A 21,389-nucleotide genomic window follows, 5' to 3' on the forward strand; every position below is an offset into this window, starting at 1 on the left:
AATATCAAGAAAATTCATTATTCATTCATGAGAGTATGATCGTGTATTAGTATGAGAGAATTAAGATCATATATAATGAATAAAATAGTCAGTAACAAATTAAAGTATAAAATCTTTAATGAATGATTACTAGTGTGGTTTACTATGCATTCGAGATGGAAGTGATCTAGATTCGGACTACTGATGTGGATAGACATCTTAGTAAAGATGTTGTATATAATAGAGATTATATATGACATGTCCGATGAGAATTAATTATTTTTATAAAGTTGTTGCTTGACATAAAGATGTAATTCTTATCATAATAGATGATCATTTGTAGATCAGTCTAAATCTTGAGTATTCATGAACTCCTGATTGTGTTTATTGGATCTTTTGATTCACTTGTTAAGGTTTCTTAGTATAATGAGGTTAATAACTTTTGTTTTGGAGATTCAATATCATGAATGGCTAGGAACATTATTTACAATAATAAAATCCATACTTTCATAACGGATCGAATATCGGTTCTCTTAAGGGTTAATTTTGGAACTAAATAGTTATTGAGCCCAAATCTATAATTTAATTATAGATTAATTATTCGCTAGTGAATTAATGGTACTTAAGAATCAAGAGGTAATTGGAAGGGTAAAACGGCAATCTTGACCAGCTCTAATTAACAAACCAATAAATGGAGGACAGAACTACATTTATTGATTATATCAATGGACTACAAGAGAAAACTTTGTAAATAAAATTCTATAAATACTTATAGTGCAATTTCATATTTATAGTGGAGTAATCATGGAATTAATAAATAAGATTAAAGAGTTTAATTACTAATCTGGTTTATTAGAGCTTTGTATTATAGGTCCATGGTCCCCAAATTACCTCTGTCCTACACTGTCAATGGTAAGGATGTCAAAAGAAAGATTTGTAGAGAAAATGACTTAATTGTAAAGAAATTAATTTTCCAAGGCAAGGAAATAATTATGTGATAATTATGGGCAATTGATTAATTATGAATTAATTAATTATTTAACTATATAGTTTTTATTTTGAAAAACTATATATTAAAATAAATATTAATCATGTTTAGATTAATATAAAAGAGAGATTAATAATTATCTTATTTAGAATAAGATATTTATTTATTTATTTAAAACTGATATTTTAAGATAAAGTTAATTTTGAATTACTGATATTTATTTTAGGATAAATATATTATCTTAAATATTAATTAAATAAACAAATGAGAAAATTAGGAAAAACCCTTGTGGCTCACGCCACTCACTGCATTGCACAGTGAGTGGCGCCACACAGGGATATTTCTTATGGAAATTTCAATTTGTATGCTTGATCATTTTTATAATTACAAAAAAATGTTATGCATATTAAAAATTACAAAATAATGCTATATTTTGGCACTTTACCCAAAATGCTCTTTCCACTTCCTCCTCACTTCTCTCTTCCCTCTCTCTCTCTCTTATTTCACTCTCTCTCACCTCACAACACCACCACCACACTAAATATTATATTTCGAACAAATTTGGACATGATTTTTGGGTTTTTTTTGCGATTTTTTTCAGATCTGAAACTCTGAAATCTACAGAAAATCAACCTTGCTCGATGGTGGTTCGATGGTGCTCGATGCCAGCTCGATGAGACCTTCAAAATCATGATTTTTCATGAAAAAATGACTTTGCTCGATGGTGGTTCGATGGTAGCTCGATAGTGGCTCGATGGTGCTCGATGCCAGCTCGATGAGACCTTCAAAATCATGATTTTTCATGAAAAAATGACTTAGCTCGATGGTGGTTCGATGGTAGCTCGATAGTGGCTCGATGGTGCTCGATGCAATTCTTGTAAGAGACATAATTTTTCACTCGGGTGTCCGTTTGGGGTGATTTTTTTTAATTTGGGTATTTTTTCAAGATCTACACGTTTGACATGTTAATATGCAAATTTGTGAAGTGTAACACTTGTAAAAAATACAAAAGTGCAAACATACCTCATGTTTAAAACATCTTTTGGTATATTTTTAAGTTTTAAACTTCCCAAATGTGCATATTAACATGTCAAACATGTAGATCTTGAAAAAATACCCAAAATCAAAAAAAATAATCACCCCAAACGGACACCCGAGTGAAAAATTATGTCTCTTACAAGAATTGCATCGAGCACCATCGAGCCACTATCAAGCTACCATCGAACCACCATCGAGCTAAGTCATTTTTTCATGAAAAATCATGATTTTGAAGGTCTCATCGAGCTGGCATCGAGCACCATCGAGCCACCATTCGCTGGGGCCTTCAAGATCAAGATTTTCATGAAAAAATGACTTAGCTCGATGGTGGTTCGATGGTAGCTCGATAATGGCTCGATGGTGCTTGATGCAATTCTTGCAAGAGACATAATTTTTCACTCGGGTGTCTATTTGGGGTGATTTTTTTTTTTAATTTTGGGTATTTTTTCAAGATCTACACGTTTAACATGCTCATATGTACATTTGGGAAGTTTAAAACTTAAAAATATACCAAAAGATGTCTTAAACATGAGGTATGTTTGCACTTTTGTATTTTTTACAAGTGTTACACTTCACAAATGTGCATATTAACATGTCAAACGTGTAGATCTTGAAAAAATACCCAAAATAAAAAAAATCACCCCAAACGGACACCCGAGTGAAAAATTATGTCTCTTACAAGAATTGCATCGAGCACCATCGAGCCACTATCGAGCTACCATCGAACCACCATCGAGCTAAGTCATTTTTTCATGAAAAATCATGATTTTGAAGGTCCCATCGAGCTGGCATCGAGCACCATCGAGCAAGGTCGATTTTTCTGCAGATTTCAGAGTTTCAGATCTGAAAAAAAATCGCCAAAAAAACCCAAAAATCATGTCCAAATCTGTTCGAAATATAATATTTAGTGTGGTGGTGGTGTTGGTGGTGGTGTGAGGTGAGAGAGAGAGTGAAATAAGAGAGAGAGAGAGAGGGAAGAGAGAAGAGAGAAATGAGGAGTGAAAAGTGAGGAAGAAATGGTAAGGGCATTTTGGGTAAAGTACAAAAAAGTAGCATTATTTTGAAAATTTTAATATGCCTAGCATTTTTTTTGTAATTATAACTTTTATCAAGCATATAAATTGAAATTTCCCATTTCTTATCCCTAGGATTTGAATTTTGAATTTCAAATAATTTGTTTATTTAATTATTCTTTTTAAATATGATTTAAATCATTAAATAAGTTATAACTGATCATTTTTATTTTAATAAAATAAATATTAATTAATTAAGTTAATTATCCTTATAAAATTGAAAGAGCAATACTTTCAGGAATAAGTTGTTTTAAAACAATTAAAAAGTTTAGACTGCCAGACTCTCTCTCTCTCTCTGAAAAGAAAAGAAAGTAGTAGTTTTTCTAAACCTGAAAAATTATTCAATACATATTCTCTCAATCAAACTTCTCTAAATCTCATGTGTTGAGTACATCTAGAGAGTTCTAAGTCAACCTTTTGAATCCTACGTGCCCACACACGTCCTTATGTGTTTAAGGATTGGTCTGGAAGATCAATGTGTGAGCTTTCAGAATCTAGATTGGAAGATCATTGATTTATACAAAAAGATATGTGGATACTTGATAGGCTTCAAGAGGTAATCTCTAATCTATTTGTATGTGATTTAATATATCTATATATATGTATGATTCTGGCTAATATTAATTTTTTTTATAAAAACTCATTCTACTGTGTATCTCTGATCTACACATTTAATACCAACAGGTGCTGCTTGACTGTGGTCCTTCTCTCAGATTTCTTGTGAGCAAGTGTGTATATCGTTGTAGAAAATAATCTCAAACATTTCAAACTGCATGTTTTTCTCCTCAATCTCCAACCACAATCAAGATCCTTGCAGGTAATGTACCATACATCAATACCAGATTTCTTCACCATAAACTCAAAATTATTCTTCATCGCAAAGATGGCCGCCTTGGTTTTCAACTCAAGCTTGTTATGAAAGAACTTGCCAAGGTGCAATTCTCCTGAAGATGTGTCGGTTGAGGAAATATGATTTTTATAAGAGACTTATATATCCTCTTTGGTAAACATAGGAGCATTCCAAGTTCTACGATCTTCACCTAAGTCCAGTGGAGAACTCCATCTACTGCTATCTTCAGTTCTACCTTAATAACTACTGCTGGTCCCAGGTGTTTGCCGACCTTGTCTTCTGCGATGTTCTTCCTCTACTACTTGTACATGCATAAAATCTGAACTCTGGGTTGGCAAATCTGCCCTATTATCTAGCCCGTCAACATCTGCTGCATCAACAACAGTATCGTCATTGACATGGATCGTAGTCATAGGGATCGTACTCCGTTGTGTCAGGAACATAGGGAAGATCTCTAACAGGTATATCATCATGGACAATAACCTGAGGATTTTGTCTCTAGAACAAATGTCCCAACCTCACTTTGAGTTCCCCTGAAACCAAGACATGGGGGAGAAATGTTCTCTTCAAATCAATCTTCTTTATGAACACTGGGAGAGGCCAATGCATTTACTAAACAATCATTCTTAACCAATGTTGCACACAAAGGAATCTCTTCTCTACATATTTTGATGCTAACCCCATGAATGCACGAACATGCCTATCATTTTTTATAATGGTAGGTTTGAAGGGTTGTGAGAGACATGTGTACGAGACCTCAAGTTTCAAGTCGTACACACATTTATCCACTTTAAGCTCATCGTACAAAATGTCAAGCAGTTGCACGTTTGCCACTCCAAAGGTAGAACTTGATTTTCAACATTCCTGAAAATCCAATCCCAATCTTTCACTTCTCAAACACCATTGTATGCGACAAATATGGAAATAGTTGAATCTGTATTGAAAAAAAAAATTGGTCAAAATTTAATATTATAAAAAAATAGCAAAATATCGAGTTTAATCGAGGTATGTCGAGGTCAAGAAATCGAATCCTATCGAGGTACATTGATTCCTATCGAGGTGATATATCCAGGAGAAGGCTTATGGACATATCGAGGTACATCGAGGACCATCATGTCCCGTCGAGGTATCTAAATAAAGGTTTTTGAACCTATCAAGGTCCATCGAGTACCATCGTGCCACGTCGAGGTGGCCTACCTAAATAGATGTTTACGCACCTATCGAGGTCCATCGAGGACATCATGCCTCGTCGAGGTGGCCTATCTATGTGATCATGGACCTATCGAGGTCCATCAAGGACCATCGTGGCTAGTCGAGGTGGCCTATTCCTAAAATCCATCGAGGCAAGTTGAGGTCCATCGAGGACCATCAAGCCTCTTAATATCTAACTCTATCCAGGCATGTCGAGTTTCATCGAAACTCGTCAAGGCAGATAAAAAACGCAGAAAAATGAAGATCCAATTCGACCGTGAAATATGAATGCATACACAGATTTGTTCGAAATAGTTAAAACAATGTAAATAAATAAGTTTCCCCACTACATTTAAAGAAAATATACTTATCCATAAGAATTTTGCCTCTAGATCTAAAACCCAAAGTTAAGTTTTGCCTTGATAGGATTAAATCTTTCCCAAAGAACAACCTCAAAACAAAGAGTACATGTGCTCCAAACTTATTATAGATTCACATTCATAAATGGTGGTTGCCTTGTTTTTTTGAGTGAGAGCTTGAACATAGAGAAGAGAAAGGGACGTGAGAGAGAAAGAGATAGAGAGAAGACAAAATTGAAAAGAGAGTATCTCTTATTATGTTGGGGGCATTTTGGACTCAAGTGGAATACTAGCATAAAATGGTGATGTGTACATAAGGTATGATAGTTTTGATTTTTGATGAAATTTAATGCATAATTACCCAAATCACATGTGTATTCGTCTATCATCACTCTTTCAAAAAGTATAACCTCGATAAATTAATACTCAATTTATTAGTAACTTCAATTTAATCATACTATTGCCTAGTCTCAAATTGGGACCAACATAATAAATTAATTCTTCACTAAATTTATATGATCATTTTTTTCAGAACAATAAATCCCACTTAATATATAAATTAATAATCACTCTTATGAAAATAATAAATTACATGCCTCGCTTAATATATAAATTAATAATCACTCTTGTGAAAATAATAAATTACGTGACTCGGTTAGCCAATTATCTCCTTAAACATGGCTTTAAACACTACGCCCTTAAAGTTAAAACATCGTGGCTTGTCATGATCCCTTCATTGTATGCATTATTCAATTGATAACCCAGTTTTCAAACTCTTCAAGGAATGACAAAATTGGTCAGCATAAAAATCTGCGAGTAAAAGTTTTCATAGATAAATGCAGGTACATCCAGCCATAACTCGTAGTTGAGTAAATAAATAATACTGGGAATTCCTTATTCACACAGAATAAAGGAGTAAGCAGAAAAAAGTGATATTAAGCCACAATTGTAGGCAGGCACCCAAGTTTCATATATTAGTACAAAACTAAAATCACTAGAACTTGTAGAAGAGAGAAGGCTTTTGCAGAAAGATCACTAATTGCTAACAATCAAATTCAATACAAAAAGCCTATTTCCCGCCACCACTGCACAAAGATGTTCTTCATGATTCGAGGGTTCACAAATATTCGGACAGATCTGCTTGGTTTTCCAAATCCCAAATAACCACTCTACCATCCAATCCTGTGATATCATGGCATTAGAATTGATGAAACCTCCCTTACAAATTACTTTGATAGAAGTGTCTGGAAACTGAATTTGGACTCTTTTTTTCCAGTTTACTAACCTGAAGTGCTGAAGCGCTTGGTTGAAGATATCCCCGGCTGTCCAAGCGACACGATACAACTAAAGTAACCAGAATACAGTAAGTATCATCAGTTTCAACTACGCACCAGTTAAAGGTAGATAAAGATCACACTAAATCCATTTGATATGCATGGGGGCATGAGAGATAGTATTATAAATAAACAGTGGATAGCAGAAGCAGGAATCCCCCATTGAGGAGCATCCAATGAGACGTCAAACAAACTGGTAACAAATTATAACGAAGGAAGCTTCAAATAACTAGCTAAGGAATAACAGTTTACTTTATGCAGTTCTCGTGAACACCACCACGTGATCGTGACTGTTCAACTCCATCATTGTTCATACTGTGCTTGGGTTGTCCATAGAGCTTACCAAATGCTTCAGAAAACTACAAGAGGGGAGAAATAAATGAAAAGAGAAGCCTATCAAGGCAAGGACAAGTAGAAAATAGCTGTGGAAGTAATTGAAGATCAATAAAATACAAAATAAACATTATAGTTGGTAGCAATAGCATAGAACAACATAAAATGTTATTAGTAGTTAGTATTTCATACAATTACATGAAAGATCCTTGTCCCCATATTTTAAAAAATTCTTGTAGGCCATGAGGCCTATTATATAGGTTCTGATCCAGCTCACAACAGACAGGAAGTGAATGATGATCCTATTATAAATCGGCAGTAAGCTTCATCATGATTATATAAGCAATGCGGCACTAAGATTTAATACAAATATATAATAATATAAATACTGCTATAATTGATATAACCATGTATTTACCTGAGAGCCATATTTTGGACCTGAAGATGTTTTCCTTTCACCCAAAAATCTGACAAAACTCCTAAGAAGACAAGAACAGACAATCAAATAACTGTTTCCTTAGGAAGAATAGGAGCCAATATATAAATGTTTTGTGCAATTGGGGATGGAGTGTGGGCAGTAGATGGTGTGATGGAGAGCGAGAAAAGAAATCCATATTTATCTACATATCAACTTTTAAGAAACAAAACATTTTTTTAGTATTAGAAAAAGAGAAAAAAAAAGGAATATATCATTTTACTCTGATTTGTTCAAGTACATAGTTACACCAGCGTGTTCTAGACTTCTAGTTAATATCAAACACCCCTATGTTCTACAACTTAATATAAAATTATCCCTTAGTGTTTTGGTCAAAATCGAGCATTAATGGATAATTTACATTGATTAGTAAAACAGAAGAGGGTGTTTTGGTATTAAAAAAACACAAGGGTGTAACTAAGTATTTAAGCAAATCACACGAGAGTAGAGTGGTGGTATCATTCCCAAAAAAAATTAATAATAACAATAACGACAATAAGTAAAAAGAAAAGGAGAGTAACATTTACACACCAAAATCCACTGTCATCAGCTGCAAATACCATTGGGTTACAGTCAAATCCAACCCCTATAACCAATCTTTCAGATACAAATATAACCTGAAAATACACGTTCACCAATTGTATACAGATAAAAACAAATAAGTGGAAGATGTGAAAAATACTCAAAGACTAAAGGTAAGCAAGAGTTGATGCTGACCCACATCACGAAGAGGCAAATCACGAAATGCAACATTTTGGGCCGAAGGAGATGGTCCAACATCATCAACAAAGTAAATCATGGAGTTATGCCCTGCACGATAGCAGAAAACAGACACACAAATTAGAAATTATCTTGATCAATTTTAATAAATGAGTGGTAAAACTCTCCTCCTCTTCAAAGTTCACATATCTTCCTCAGACAGAGATGGCATAACTTATACCTCCTACATTCAGTGTCAATTAAAACATGAAGCCAGACAGCAAAATACTTATGATGCAAATAATAAATGAGAAGTTCACTAAATGAAGAATAATCAACAATGGTAGAAGGAGAAAACATGGAATGCAGAGGACAAATTTTCTAACCTACGTATGCTAAGGTATTGCCACTTGGTGACCATTTCACGCCAAAAGCCCAAGAAATTGAGAGATCAAGCTGAATGATTTGCTGTCTCGTGAAAAGAGAGAAACATAAGATCATATAAATTCAACCAATAAAACAGAAAGATATGTTTGTTCAAAGATAAAAGTGTCCCTCGTTCCCATAATATATAATATGACAAAGACAACCAAAAGTATGCTTGCTTCCGATTTAAAAGGAAAGATACTTAACCTCTCCAAACTTTGAATCTGAAGAAGGGCCCGTTCTTGAATCCCTGGCACATTTACATTGAGCAATTATAAGATATAGCACAAATAACATAAAGTAGAGAGGTCCGAAAACAAATAATAATAATAATAATAACAACAACAAGACGAAGAAGAAGAAGAACAGGAATTACATGAAACATACTTTGCATCAACACCTTTAATGAAAGTGGAAAAGACTCTGCATTTTCCATCTGTAGATGTTGTTGCAAGAAGTATCTGGTAATTGTGGACACATGATAATCAATTACATAGAAATGGTCAGTTCATAACAAGGAAAATTAAAATAAAAATTGCAAAATCATTAAGCAACTAACATCATTTTTTTCTAATAGAGTAAAGCATAAAGACAATTATATATTGCATGTCTCATTCCCTATCCGGAAAATAGGTATCAAATTTAAAAAACCAAAGAAAGCAGTAATGCTTGGTTTTTTTTTTTTTTTTTTTGACAAAGGTCGCATGCCCATGAGTGACCTCCTCCCAAATTTATTAGGGATCCTCACTTATGGCAGACGAAAACCATGGTGACAAGCAGCAAACTTGAAAATCAAAGGCATTGGGTGCATGCACAAAAGAAAACAGACACATTATATTTGATAAGTCAGTTTATATTATAATTGCACGAGTCCATGTAACTACACTGAAAACATAGGAAAACACAGAAATAAGAGACAAACATTATTGGGATGCCAAGCAATGCTTGTCACAGAAGAATCATGTCTTTTCCTGATAAGTTTACTGACCCACCTGTAGAAACATACAGAATAACAAACCAAATTACCATTATTTACTCAAATACTAAAGCAGGTGAAAAGAAGCATGCCTTTCCCTATAAGTTTATTAAGTATCAAGCACCAGACAGGTTACCAATTGTTCTCTTGCTCATAGTAGCATATACAAACAGTTTTTGCCCCACTTCCAACAGCAAACTTGTTTTCTGAAGTAGAGAAAATTTGAATTTGTTAAAGTTGCATGAATTGAAACATTGAAGTGCATCTATTTCCCAGATGTGATAAACCAAGAGAATTTTGAAATACTTGGCATTATAGACACAATTCATAAAAGATTGTGAAATCAGAGAGATTAAAAAAAAAGGTGCAATGAACTACTTCAAATAAAAAAGAGAGAAATATTAATTACCTTTGGGACTCCACCGAACACAAAGTGCAGCACGATTTAGCCTAAGAATAACAAGGGTGGGTACCCACTCTGCTCCTTCAAAATTCCATACATAACTAGCAAAGAAAAGTGTAAAAAAGGAAAATTAAAACACATTAAAAAAAAAAAAAAAAGAGACATGAAATCTATGTGCTTTTTCTAATATAGAAATGCACATATGTAGTGAACAATATTTTTATATATATATATTATATAACAATTAAAATGAGAAAAATAAAGGATCTCAAAGACTCCTATAAGAATTTAATAATTCGAGAAAACCTGAGTAATTCCAAGATTCATGCAATATGTAATTCTTTTCAATTAGTAAAGTGAAGGTATTTTCCAAATAAATATATCAAATTCCGAGGTACTTACGAATTTCGATCATGAGATGCAGTAACAATTCTGTTTGACCTTGCACTCCAGTCTATCCCAGAAACAATTTGATCATGCTGTGACAATTCAGGGGAAAAACTGCTAACATCAGTTATCAGTGTCTTTACATTAGAAAAGAAGGGGAAAAAATGCTACCCCTCCAACATGATGTATTCAGAATAAAATTCTTTTGGGCTGTGTAAGGAAAAACTATCAGTATTGGTTGCAAACAAACCAAAAATGGATCTCCCTTCCATTGAGATTAAGTGCAACTTAGCATTTGCAAAGAAAAGAATACAAATAAATATTTTTTTGGAACATAATTGAAGAAGAGACTTTATTTCCTGTTTCCACAAATTAAATAGCATATCCAAGTTGACCAAATTTCAAACATAATGTTTCAATTTAAGCACCAAGGTTACTGAAGAAGATGATTAGATTATTTGTCTTTTTTTAGTAAACAAATTCTCTTTAGGCAGTAAAATATTTACACAAGCTTTTATGTGTTTTGGTTCATCATTGTGTTTTTTATTAGAATTTTGTTTGGTAATTTACTCGGTTCTACTTTGTTTTCTAAGGAAAACAAAAAATAACAGTTTTAACATCATAATTATGAAGGTTTCACTGGCTAAGAAATTTCAAGATTTTCATTTGGTTGTTCTTAGATGGAAGGCCTGATTCCAGCTAGTCTTCTTTTATTTACTTTGCTTCTTTGTTAGTTTTTGTTTTAGGGTATCTGGAGGATAACTTATCCTCTTATTATTGTTTTTTTGTTCTTTCCAAACAAAATCTATTTCTAACAAAGATTCCTTAGTATTCACATTATGTCTCTTTATTAGATATAATAAACCATGAAGGGTCTATATTTCTCTTATTACAATAAAATGCTATGAAGGCCTATATTGCAATAAAATGCTACGGAGATCGATATTCCTAGTCATAGAATTTTATTGAAATATCAGATAATATTAATTGATTTAAAATAAGCCAAAACTTCAAGCATATTAAAATATTTCCAAGTTACTGCTTCCTGGTGGTGACATGCTAATCTCCTCCCTTTAACATTACTGAATAATAAACTTCCATATGATTTAATAAAAATGTCATTTCAGAAAATTTAAACTTGCGGACCTATAATTAACTTTCTTCCCATTAAGTCCATAAGGAAGAAATAAATCAGTATATAATAGGATCAGAATCCAACAACTTTCCTTGATAATTTTAAGATCAAACAATTCTTTTGACTTTCGTGAAATCGATCCAAACTAAAATACCTTTTGAAGAACATGCAACCTCTCCCATTTATCGTCCACCAATCTATAGATATGCACTTCATTATTGTTCGGACATAAAGCAATCACTGCAAAAGAAAAACAAAATGTAACAACAATTCAGATGAAAGTTAATGAACTACTAAAATACAATGCAAGTGCTTGGGGCACATTGTTGCAGCTAAGGCCATCGAACACAGTAGGAAAAAAATCAATATTTAGAAGAAAATAAATAACTTAGATATAACTTAAGTAAGAAAATGATCAAACCAATAGACTACAAAGAAACACAAAGCTATGGTTCAAAATAGAATATAAATCCCCTAATGTCATGAATACCATATACGAGTGGAAACTTCAAAATTCAGCTAATTGTGCAGCAGATAAATACAAAATAATAGAACACAAATTCATGACCCACTTAAAATTAAAATGGTAAATTGTTTAGATTATGCCCCCAAAAAATAAATAAAAAAGTGAAGCTTTAATAAGATAAAGTCAAATTGAAATGCTAATTCTAGTGCAGAAAAGGAAAACACTGAATAAAGATATAAATATACATCTTATGCTCTGCTGAGAAACCCAAAACTCATCATTTGATTTGGCCTAAAAATGGAGCTTTCCAAATTGTTTTCCCAAAATGTCCACACAGAATCATCATCATCGTCATCATTATAATAATCAATTTTCATTTTCTCACGCTTTCTCAGCGACCAAACAGGATTAAAGAATTTGAGAAAGCAGTATAAATTAAAAGTGTAGTAGTAATAGTATTACTGGACTGTTCGGGACTCCAAGCGTGGCAAGTGATGGTCTGAGCGAACTGGTGGACCGCAATCGCCGCCATGTTCTTGTTTTATCGAGAGAGCTATAGCTCCAAAATCCAAATGTTTTGATAAAACCAGAGAAAATAAAAAGAGATCTGAGAGAAAGAAACCTAAAAATTAGATCCAAAAACGTGAAAGGTCGTCCCGTTTAATTTCTGGATTATCATTATCATTATCAATTATGCTTTGCTTGCTTTAAGGATTATTAATCTTACTCTGCTATGACGATTTATTAAGGGAAATTTTACACTATTTCTCGTATAACATACTTAATTTTTTTAAAAAGCCAACATAATTTACTCTCCTAAAAATATGTCATTTCTAAGTTTTTTTTTTTTTACAAAAACACCACCTAGCATTAAATACTCCCCTCGCAGCCGAAGTGTCTCATTTCTCTCTTAGTAGAAGCTCTCACTCTCATCACATTCTCCCCATCTCTCTCAAGCTAAGCTCCCTGTCGTCACCGTCGCCACCTTCTTCCCCATCGCCGACAACAGTAAGTCAATTTTTGTAGTTTAAAAAAAAAAAATTGAATAGTAATGTATAAAATCGATGAAATGGGTTTGATTTTTAATCTTTATTTTACAAAAATGTAACTTTAAATGGATTTGATTCTATGTGCACCATTTTGGAAGATTATGTTTAAATTCTGTAAAAAATGTGTGGGTCGATGTTCATTCGATTCCACATCGATGTCATTTTGATGCTTCATCGATAGTAATTCGATGACATACAGTGCATGTGTAGATTTTTAAATTATTGAAAAGTAGTTCATCGATGCTCCATCGATAGTATTTCGATGGACCAGTAAATGAAGGCGATAGTCCATCGATGCGCAATCGATGGTATATCGATGTCATTTCGATGCTTGCATGATTTTCATTTTTTTTGTATAAAATCGATGATATGTCGATGCTGACTTCGATGCAATTTCGATTATAGTTCGATGGCATTTCGATGCTTTCTTAGTTTTAGTTATATTTTGATAAATCTATTAATTTTGATGCTATGTCAATGTTATTTCGATGTCATTTCGATGGTTGTAGGAGCACATTAATTTGATGGTGATGCATCGATGTTAATTCGATGCTATGTCGATGTCGATGGCTTTTATATGTTATCTACTTGAAAGATATTCAATGCTCCATCAATGCTATTTCGATGGTATATCGATAGTATTTCGATTCTATTTTGATGGCACATCGATAGTTTGTTTGTTTATTTGCAAGTGGCTTAGTTAGTTGTATATCGATGGCATTTCGATGGTATATTGATAGCATTTCGATAGCATATCGATGGTATATCGATAGTATTTCGATGCCATTTCGATGGAACATCGATACAACAACAGACTGAGTATTTTTCGTAAATTCAACTAATTCTCTATTTTTTTGATATTTTGCATATGCCACCCAAACGTATCCCACCGCTTGAGATCCCTATAGAGGATCATTATGTCGATCGTATGACCTATAGGGGTTCCGAGAGGTTAACAAAATTGAAGAAAAGGTTTGAGGAGCATGGATTGTTGGGGAGGGTGAATGAGTCTGTTTTTTGGACCATTCTTCACAGCCCCTGCCTTTTCGTTCTCTGGAGCATTGGTGCACACACTGCTTTTTCCGGAAGGTGAAGTCTCCGCGTGGCGATGAGGTGCACTTCTTGATGGGCCCAAACTTATGTAAGTTTAAGGTGCACGAGTTTGCCATTATCACTGGCCTGAGCTGCTCCTGTCCACCACTTGCCGCTGACATTCAACCTCACCTTACTTCCTCCCTCCTAGTTGATACAAATTTCAGTGTGGAACCCGAGAAAGACATTAGGTTCAATATGTTGGAACGAGCTTTTAGTATGTGCGATGTACTTGATGATTTGTACAAGCTCGGTTTGGTTTACTTTGTGGAGGGGATACTATTGACCGTTGAGAATGACAATGCTATTTGGCGAGATTCATTGTCGATGGTCGAGGATTTAGATTATTTTGAGAAGTATTTGTGGGGATCACTTTCATTCAATACAACTGTGAAACAATTCAGTAGAGATATGAAAGCGATTGGTGCTACAATACCTGATAAGAAGGCGAAAAAAATCACTGAGGTGGAGTCTTCTAAGGGTGTTCAGGTGGAGGCAAAGTACACCTGCATGGGGTATCCACCAGCCTTGCAATATTGGGCATACGAGACGATTCTTGATTTCTAGAAGGAATACGCCAAGCCCTGTGGATTCAAGTTCCCTAGGATGCTATAGTGGGAGAGCACAGGCCAACCGAAGCATTTGCATTTGAAGGATGTACTTGCGAGGAGACATGTAAGTTATATTAAATTTAAATAATTCAAGAATGTTTGAATTATACTAATCAACTTATGTCGTTTCTAATTTTCTTGTTTTGTTTCCATTACAGCTCTCTTGCATTTCTATCCTAAGGCCTCGACCAGACGAGTGAACTTCTTCGGCACCATATATCAGAGGATAGAGGGGGATGCTCCTAGGTATGCGATGCTGTAGGATATGATCCAGCCTGCACCAAAGGATGGAAGACCTTACGATCCTAAGGCAGAGGCTGTTGCGATGGCTGAGATAGCCGTGGAGGCTGTCATATTTGTGGAGGATGCCCCGACGGAGACTGCTCCAGATACTAGTGCAGAACCTACTTCTGCTCCTGGGGCTTATGTGGTTGTGTTGGGTGAGATGGCCAGACTATCAGGTGCAGTGGACGAGGTTAAGGCCACTCTATGTATCGTCCTTAAGAATCAAGAAGTCATATTAGAGAAGTTGGCAACACTTGGTGGTATACCTACTCCTACACCTACTCTTGTACCTACTCATGCACCTACTCCAGCAGAGGATGTCGAGTACGACATTCTCCCCACATGTTACGAACCTCCTGTTGGAGAAGCCACACCTTCTCAGCCAGTGCAGACGGTCTTAGGTACGACTAATCCATGAGTTTTTACATGTTTTAAAGAGATTAGATACTAATTGCTCCCAGTAAGTGCACTAGACAGAGACCAGTAAGGTACGAGGACTATACTCCAGCAGCCAAGAAACCAGTTCAAGGACCCAGCTATGATCCATCGTTTAAAGGTGTTGGATTAAGATATGTTGACAACTTTTGACCAATGGGTACTCGGTGAGATTAACAACAGCAGACCGAGGAAGTTGGAATGTTATGATGGCATCCCGGTTTGGTTCTTGAAGTTGAAGGTGGCAAAAGAATGGTTGGCAGAAACTGTAAGTCTTTTATATTTGTTAGAACATTTATCTCATTTTAACAATCAACTCTTCCTTAATAATACTCTATTTATTTGCAGCATCTCGATGCTGCGAATTATCTTATACGGAGACATCTTTTTGAGTTGCCGAGGACGTACTCCATGAAAGCCACCGTACTTGATTCATCATTTGCACAGTATATTCCTGCTAGATATGAGGACTTCAAGAACAAAATCAGGGCTTACCAATGGGATGAGGACATTCTTAATTTCGTGAAAGGAGATGCTAAAAAATACAAGAAGCCTTGGAGTGATTGCAACGAGGTCTACTTCCACTGGTGCTTGGAAAATCGTCATTGGGTCCTTTGCGAAATAAATTTCACTAATTGGATGATCACTGTATTTGACTCAGATCATTCCAACTTTAGCCATAATAAGTTGTCTGAGTTAATCGAGCCTTGGACTAGGATGCTTCCATCTTTACTCAACGCTTCTGGTATGTTTAAAGGACACCCCAAGTTGAAAATAGCTAGACCGAAGATCACCGTTCCAAACTTTGATTGGCGGCACATGTCCACTAATATTGTCCCACAGTCTAGAAGCAGGTATTTAGACGTACTAACTTCAGATTTTCATAACACTGTTCTCCATTGGAAGGATGGCATTTCTTCTTAGGCCTACCTTGTTTCTTCTTTGGACGACCAACCAGGTTTTTTTGCGCAGGTGTCCTCACTTGTATTGTCATAATGTCATGTGGAACAATCCACTCTTCCTCGTTACCAGTAGGATATATATATTATGTGCAAGAGGACCTCCATGTCTCAATTTTATAGTAATTTGAACACAGCGAATAAAAGTTCACCCCTCACTTAAGGGATCCAGATAGTGCATGAGCACATGGGATACCAATAATCTGAAACAAGCCACATGTGTATATCTTGTTTAGGAGGTCAACTTCACCATTCAGCTCACCATCTAACACATGGAACTCATGCCTCCCTATTGCATAAGGGATCAAGAATCAAACTTTCTCAGCCATATCCACCAAAATTTTCTCATAGGTCGGTGCAAGAGTAGTATTTGTCTTCTCGCTAGTTTCTCTCCTATCACAGAACCAGGATTGCAGTGTGAAGCGAATAAATTCGACGAATGTAGTTATCGGAAAGCTCCTAGCGTCCCAGGTCTTATTATTGAAACTTTCAGCGTAATTTCTTGTCATTATATTATACCTAGTATCCAGGAAAACTAACATTTAATAGTAATGTACATTTAGAAGATTTCATAAATTAATATACAATTCACAATGACATACCTATTTCCAGAAAAGTAAGCACCCACAATCTCCACCCACAATTAGGATCCTTGCAAGTGATGTACCAAACTTCAGTACCTGACTTCTTCACCACAAACTCGAAGTTCTGCTTCATTGCATACAAGTGTGCCTTCATCATCAACTCTAACTTTTTCTCAAAAATCTTCCCAACTTCTATTACTCCACAACTCACTCTAGATAACGTGGGGATAACATAAGAGGGGCATGGGATATCTTCAGCAGTATATGCCAGAGAACTCCATCTATTTCTATCGTCTTGTGTAGTTGGACGACTGCTCTCTAAGCCAGCAGTCCTCTGTCCTTGGCTTTCTTGACGTCTTGGCAAGGGTCGTACATTTAAGTTATCTACTTGAACCACAGGTAGCATCGACAACCGATCCTCGGAGTTATCATCAGAACTACTGCACCCCTCAACTCTTTCATCATCATCACCAAAATGGGCAATTGGATCGTCATTGACATAAGGCTCATACTCATACCCATCATCATGTGGGAGATTTGTTGGGGGAAAAAAGTTTCATTATGACTAGGACCTCCCATGCATACACTTGGCCCAGGAGCTGTTTGTGGAACAACCATGCATGATTGATTATGGTTTTCCATATTAACACTCGCTCTAGGAGATGGATCAAGAAAAGCAATGTTCTTTGCAATCGAATTAAAGCATAAAGGAACCCGATGTCTTAAGGACTTCGAATTGTCAAGAATAAGAGCACTAACTCCTTCATTATCTGTGTTTTCAATGGGATCTACACTAAAATCATTGCATGTAAACGACACTTCCAACTTTAAGGCAAACAATGACCTATCCACTTTCAGCTTTGAATACAACTTCTCCAATAATTCTATGTAACCAACATCAATTGGTACGTGTATTATAGTGTTCAAACCAGCTTTGAAATTGCATTTCTCTCATTTCTGTTCCCAAACATCGGTGTAAGAAACAATAAAATTAACTCTGGAACCTACAAATTTAAAAAAAAAAAAAAAGCATAAGAAAATTACAAAAAAGAAGTGTAATCGATGAAGAATCGATGGAAAATCGATGATGAATCGATGCCTATGAAAATCTGTATTGCAGTTCAACATCGATGACATTTTGATGCATAATCGATGCTTATGGTTGCCATATGTACGCGATTCCATTTCAATGGTATATCGATGCCATATCGATGCTAAACCAAATCAACATATATGGCATCGATTCAGCATCGATATACCATCGATATTATATCGAACATAACATCTAAATTATATGTTCGCCCCAACATTGAAATTTCATCGATGTACCATCGATATGGCATTGATATATCATCGAAATATCATCGATGTATAATCGATGCTGATGGTTTCCATTTGTACACGATTCCATTTCGATGGTATATTGATGCCATATCGACGCCGAACTAAATCAACATATATGGTATCGATTCAACATCGATATTGTATCAAAAATAACATCTAAATTAGATGTTCGCCCCAGCATCGACATTCCATCGATGTACCATTGACATACAATCGATGTACCATCGAAATGCCGTCGATTTACCATCGATTTTGGAATGGCATCCACATATTTCCATATCCAATGAACAGATCAAAAAATGCAAAAAAAATACCACACTCAACAACAGAACAGTTCGAATCTAATATCTAACCTTGGCATTTCATATTCACAAGTAGATAAATGAAAGGATACTTACCCATGATTTTTTCTTTTAAAAAACGTCAAGAATGACCATTTCTTCACTTGAAATGAATTATTTACTTGAAATGAAACTTCTAGATCCGAGCAGTCCAATTTCTTCACCGATTTGGCTGTGAAAATCGACATTGGTTGCTGTGAAAATGGCTATGAATGATGGATGAGAGAAAGAGATAGAGAGAGAAATGTGTGAAGTGTTAAATTTGACTGATGGGGGTATTTTTGTCCAAAATAAGGGAGGAGACACATTAATGGGAGAATTTTTATGATGGTATGTTAAAAAAATTAACTATATTATGATGCATATAATGTAAAATTTCCCTTGCATATAGTGTAGAATTTTTACATTACCGGTGCTAATGCTCATGTGACTGTAAAAAGTAAAAACACAATTTTATTATTATTATTTTATTAGAGCATTGTACTGAATCTTCTTACCCACCCATCCCACACTACACCGCCCATGTTGTGGTTAATTTAATTACCTTGTGGGTAGGGGTCTAATTTCTTTGATTAAATGGAATAAATTTTAAAAGGAAACATCAAACTTTTTTTTTTGGTGGTCAGGGTGTTCGCGGTGCAGGTGGTATAGTTTTTTGTCAATATATTGTACCGCACTGCATATGCAATTTGATTAATTTTTCAAACCGCAACATGCACCGCATATAACTTAAATCGCACCACAAAAATGTGGTGTGGGCAGTTTATATCTATCACCAAATAATTTAACAATTAAACATTATAATTAATAAATATTCATAATAAAGCTCATAACTAAAGAGTGTTTAATAAAACAATAAATATACAACAAAGAAAAATATGATATAGAAGTAAAGATTTCGATTAGTGAAAGAATGTATTTAGGTTTAAGCATAATATGTGTTAGCATCCTATGAAACATAATAATTTTTCTTGATATTATGTTTATTATACTATGTAAATATATATAATTTAAGTTTAAATGTAGTAAAGTTGAAAAATATATATATAAAAGAAATTAATATATATAACGATGTGGTGCAGTGTGGTTTGAACCGCATTTATAATACTCAAAACAACAAACCGCACTGCACGCACAGTTTGGCAAAAATACAAACCGCAATTGCACCATGAAGGGTTCCAAACTGCAAATTGTGGTGTGATGTGGGTAGTTTTCATGGTGTAGGCAGTTTGATGAACACCCCGATGTGAAATTGTTAAAACGCTACTTTTTCTTGCATTTCGGTACCAACAGTTAAGTCAGACTTTTGACCAGTTAATGACCACGTGCCAACTAACAGTTGATCCATGTTTTGATACTTTCACCACCAAAAACACAAAAATTTTGTATTTAGTCGTATGTAAACACAAAATTTAGATATTTTAGCCACAAATTTCACTTATTTATTTTGAAGAATACATAAATAAGTTTTTAATTTTTATTTTTATTTTAATACGGATTTATTTTTATTTTAATTAAAATATAATTTTTAATTTTTAAATCAATTAAAATATATTTTTAACTTGAGAATACAATTTTTCAATTTATTTTTTTCTTTTTTATTCATTTCAAAAATGCAAAAATACATTTAATTTCCTACAAAATAAACATAAATTATATAAAAATTTAACATTTTCATTTATAAAATATATTACATTAAATCTATAAAAATATTAATTAAAACTTAATTTATTTTAATTTTTCATAATTAAATGGCATTTTCATGTCTTAATCAACGCTATGAAAACAAAATCTAATTCCAGCTATATTAATATTCCATCGTTTATTTTCTTCCTTTAAAAAAAATCTTATTGTTATTTTTTCTATTTTTTTTTCATAGCATCATATATTTTCATAAAATAATTAAAATATAAAAAATAAATCTGTATTAAAATAAAAATAAAAATTAAATCCTAAATTTATTTTTGTCTCCTTGTTGACTGGCTTTTTCATCAACTACCAAATTAAAAGAAAGGCATAAGAAAGAAGAAGAAGAAGAAGAAGAAGAACACCAACTTTTACGTGGTACACGTTATTAATTAACCCTAGTTCACGAGTCACTTGTATTGAAGATGAAGAGCTTACAAAGCTCAAGTTCTTTTGATATTCAGGCAACATATAGGCTTACTCCGAATGTTGGGGATCCTTTTACAAGTTGTGTCCTAGCTCTATTTATAAGCGACAAGGAGGATTAAGCTCATTAATTGGAGCTAATTATAATTATTCATCTCTTAATGAGATTAGTTATTACATAAATAAAGACATTCGATATTTAACAAGTTGGTGGGCCGAGCGTATCTCAAGTGGGCCCAATACGAGGAGGCTCAACCCATTTCTTTATTGGAAAAGTCTCCTTGACAGTGTCAGGGGGTAGCTGCATGTTTCCCCATGTCAGGCGATGGCGTGAGACATCCTTTTTGTCGCTTGTACGAAATCGACAACACGATCTCTGTGGCCACTGGGTGTCAGACAACTGTTTGTGGTCCTGACATCTCTCTGACTAACATCTAGCACCTATTCTTCTCCTTGTTAAGCGAG

At 34.4% G+C, this 21,389-nt stretch overlaps 1 protein-coding gene across 1 annotated transcript; it reads right to left on the reverse strand.

The window, feature by feature from the left end:
* Positions 1-6,275: 6,275 nt before the first annotated feature.
* Positions 6,276-12,835, reverse strand: LOC133782679 (actin-related protein 2/3 complex subunit 1A-like). Its single transcript, XM_062222027.1, has 15 exons — positions 12,575-12,835; positions 11,801-11,886; positions 10,527-10,603; positions 10,131-10,225; positions 9,858-9,927; positions 9,668-9,737; positions 9,133-9,206; positions 8,953-8,995; positions 8,706-8,787; positions 8,342-8,430; positions 8,152-8,237; positions 7,564-7,624; positions 7,065-7,171; positions 6,764-6,822; positions 6,276-6,660 (listed from the first exon to the last, which is right to left on the reverse strand). Exons 1-15 carry the CDS (start codon positions 12,642-12,644, stop codon positions 6,596-6,598), a joined length of 1,134 nt encoding a protein of 377 aa, XP_062078011.1. The 5' UTR covers positions 12,645-12,835; the 3' UTR covers positions 6,276-6,595.
* Positions 12,836-21,389: the final 8,554 nt, after the last annotated feature.

This window comes from Humulus lupulus, chromosome 6 (assembly GCF_963169125.1).
Source record: "Humulus lupulus chromosome 6, drHumLupu1.1, whole genome shotgun sequence".
In the NCBI taxonomy this organism is placed as follows: domain Eukaryota; kingdom Viridiplantae; phylum Streptophyta; class Magnoliopsida; order Rosales; family Cannabaceae; genus Humulus; species Humulus lupulus.

Bases quoted from the DNA above. Each gene is read 5' to 3' on its own strand.
- LOC133782679 (XM_062222027.1), bottom strand. From the start codon at position 12,644: ATGGCGGCGATTGCGGTCCACCAGTTCGCTCAGACCATCACTTGCCAC. The intron at 9,928-10,130 runs GTAATTAATATT...TCTCTACTTCAG, and splicing joins TGTTCGGTGGAGTCCCAAAG to AAAACAAGTTTGCTGTTGGA. The intron at 8,996-9,132 runs GTATGTTTCATG...TAAATGTGCCAG, and splicing joins ATTAAAGGTGTTGATGCAAA to GGATTCAAGAACGGGCCCTT.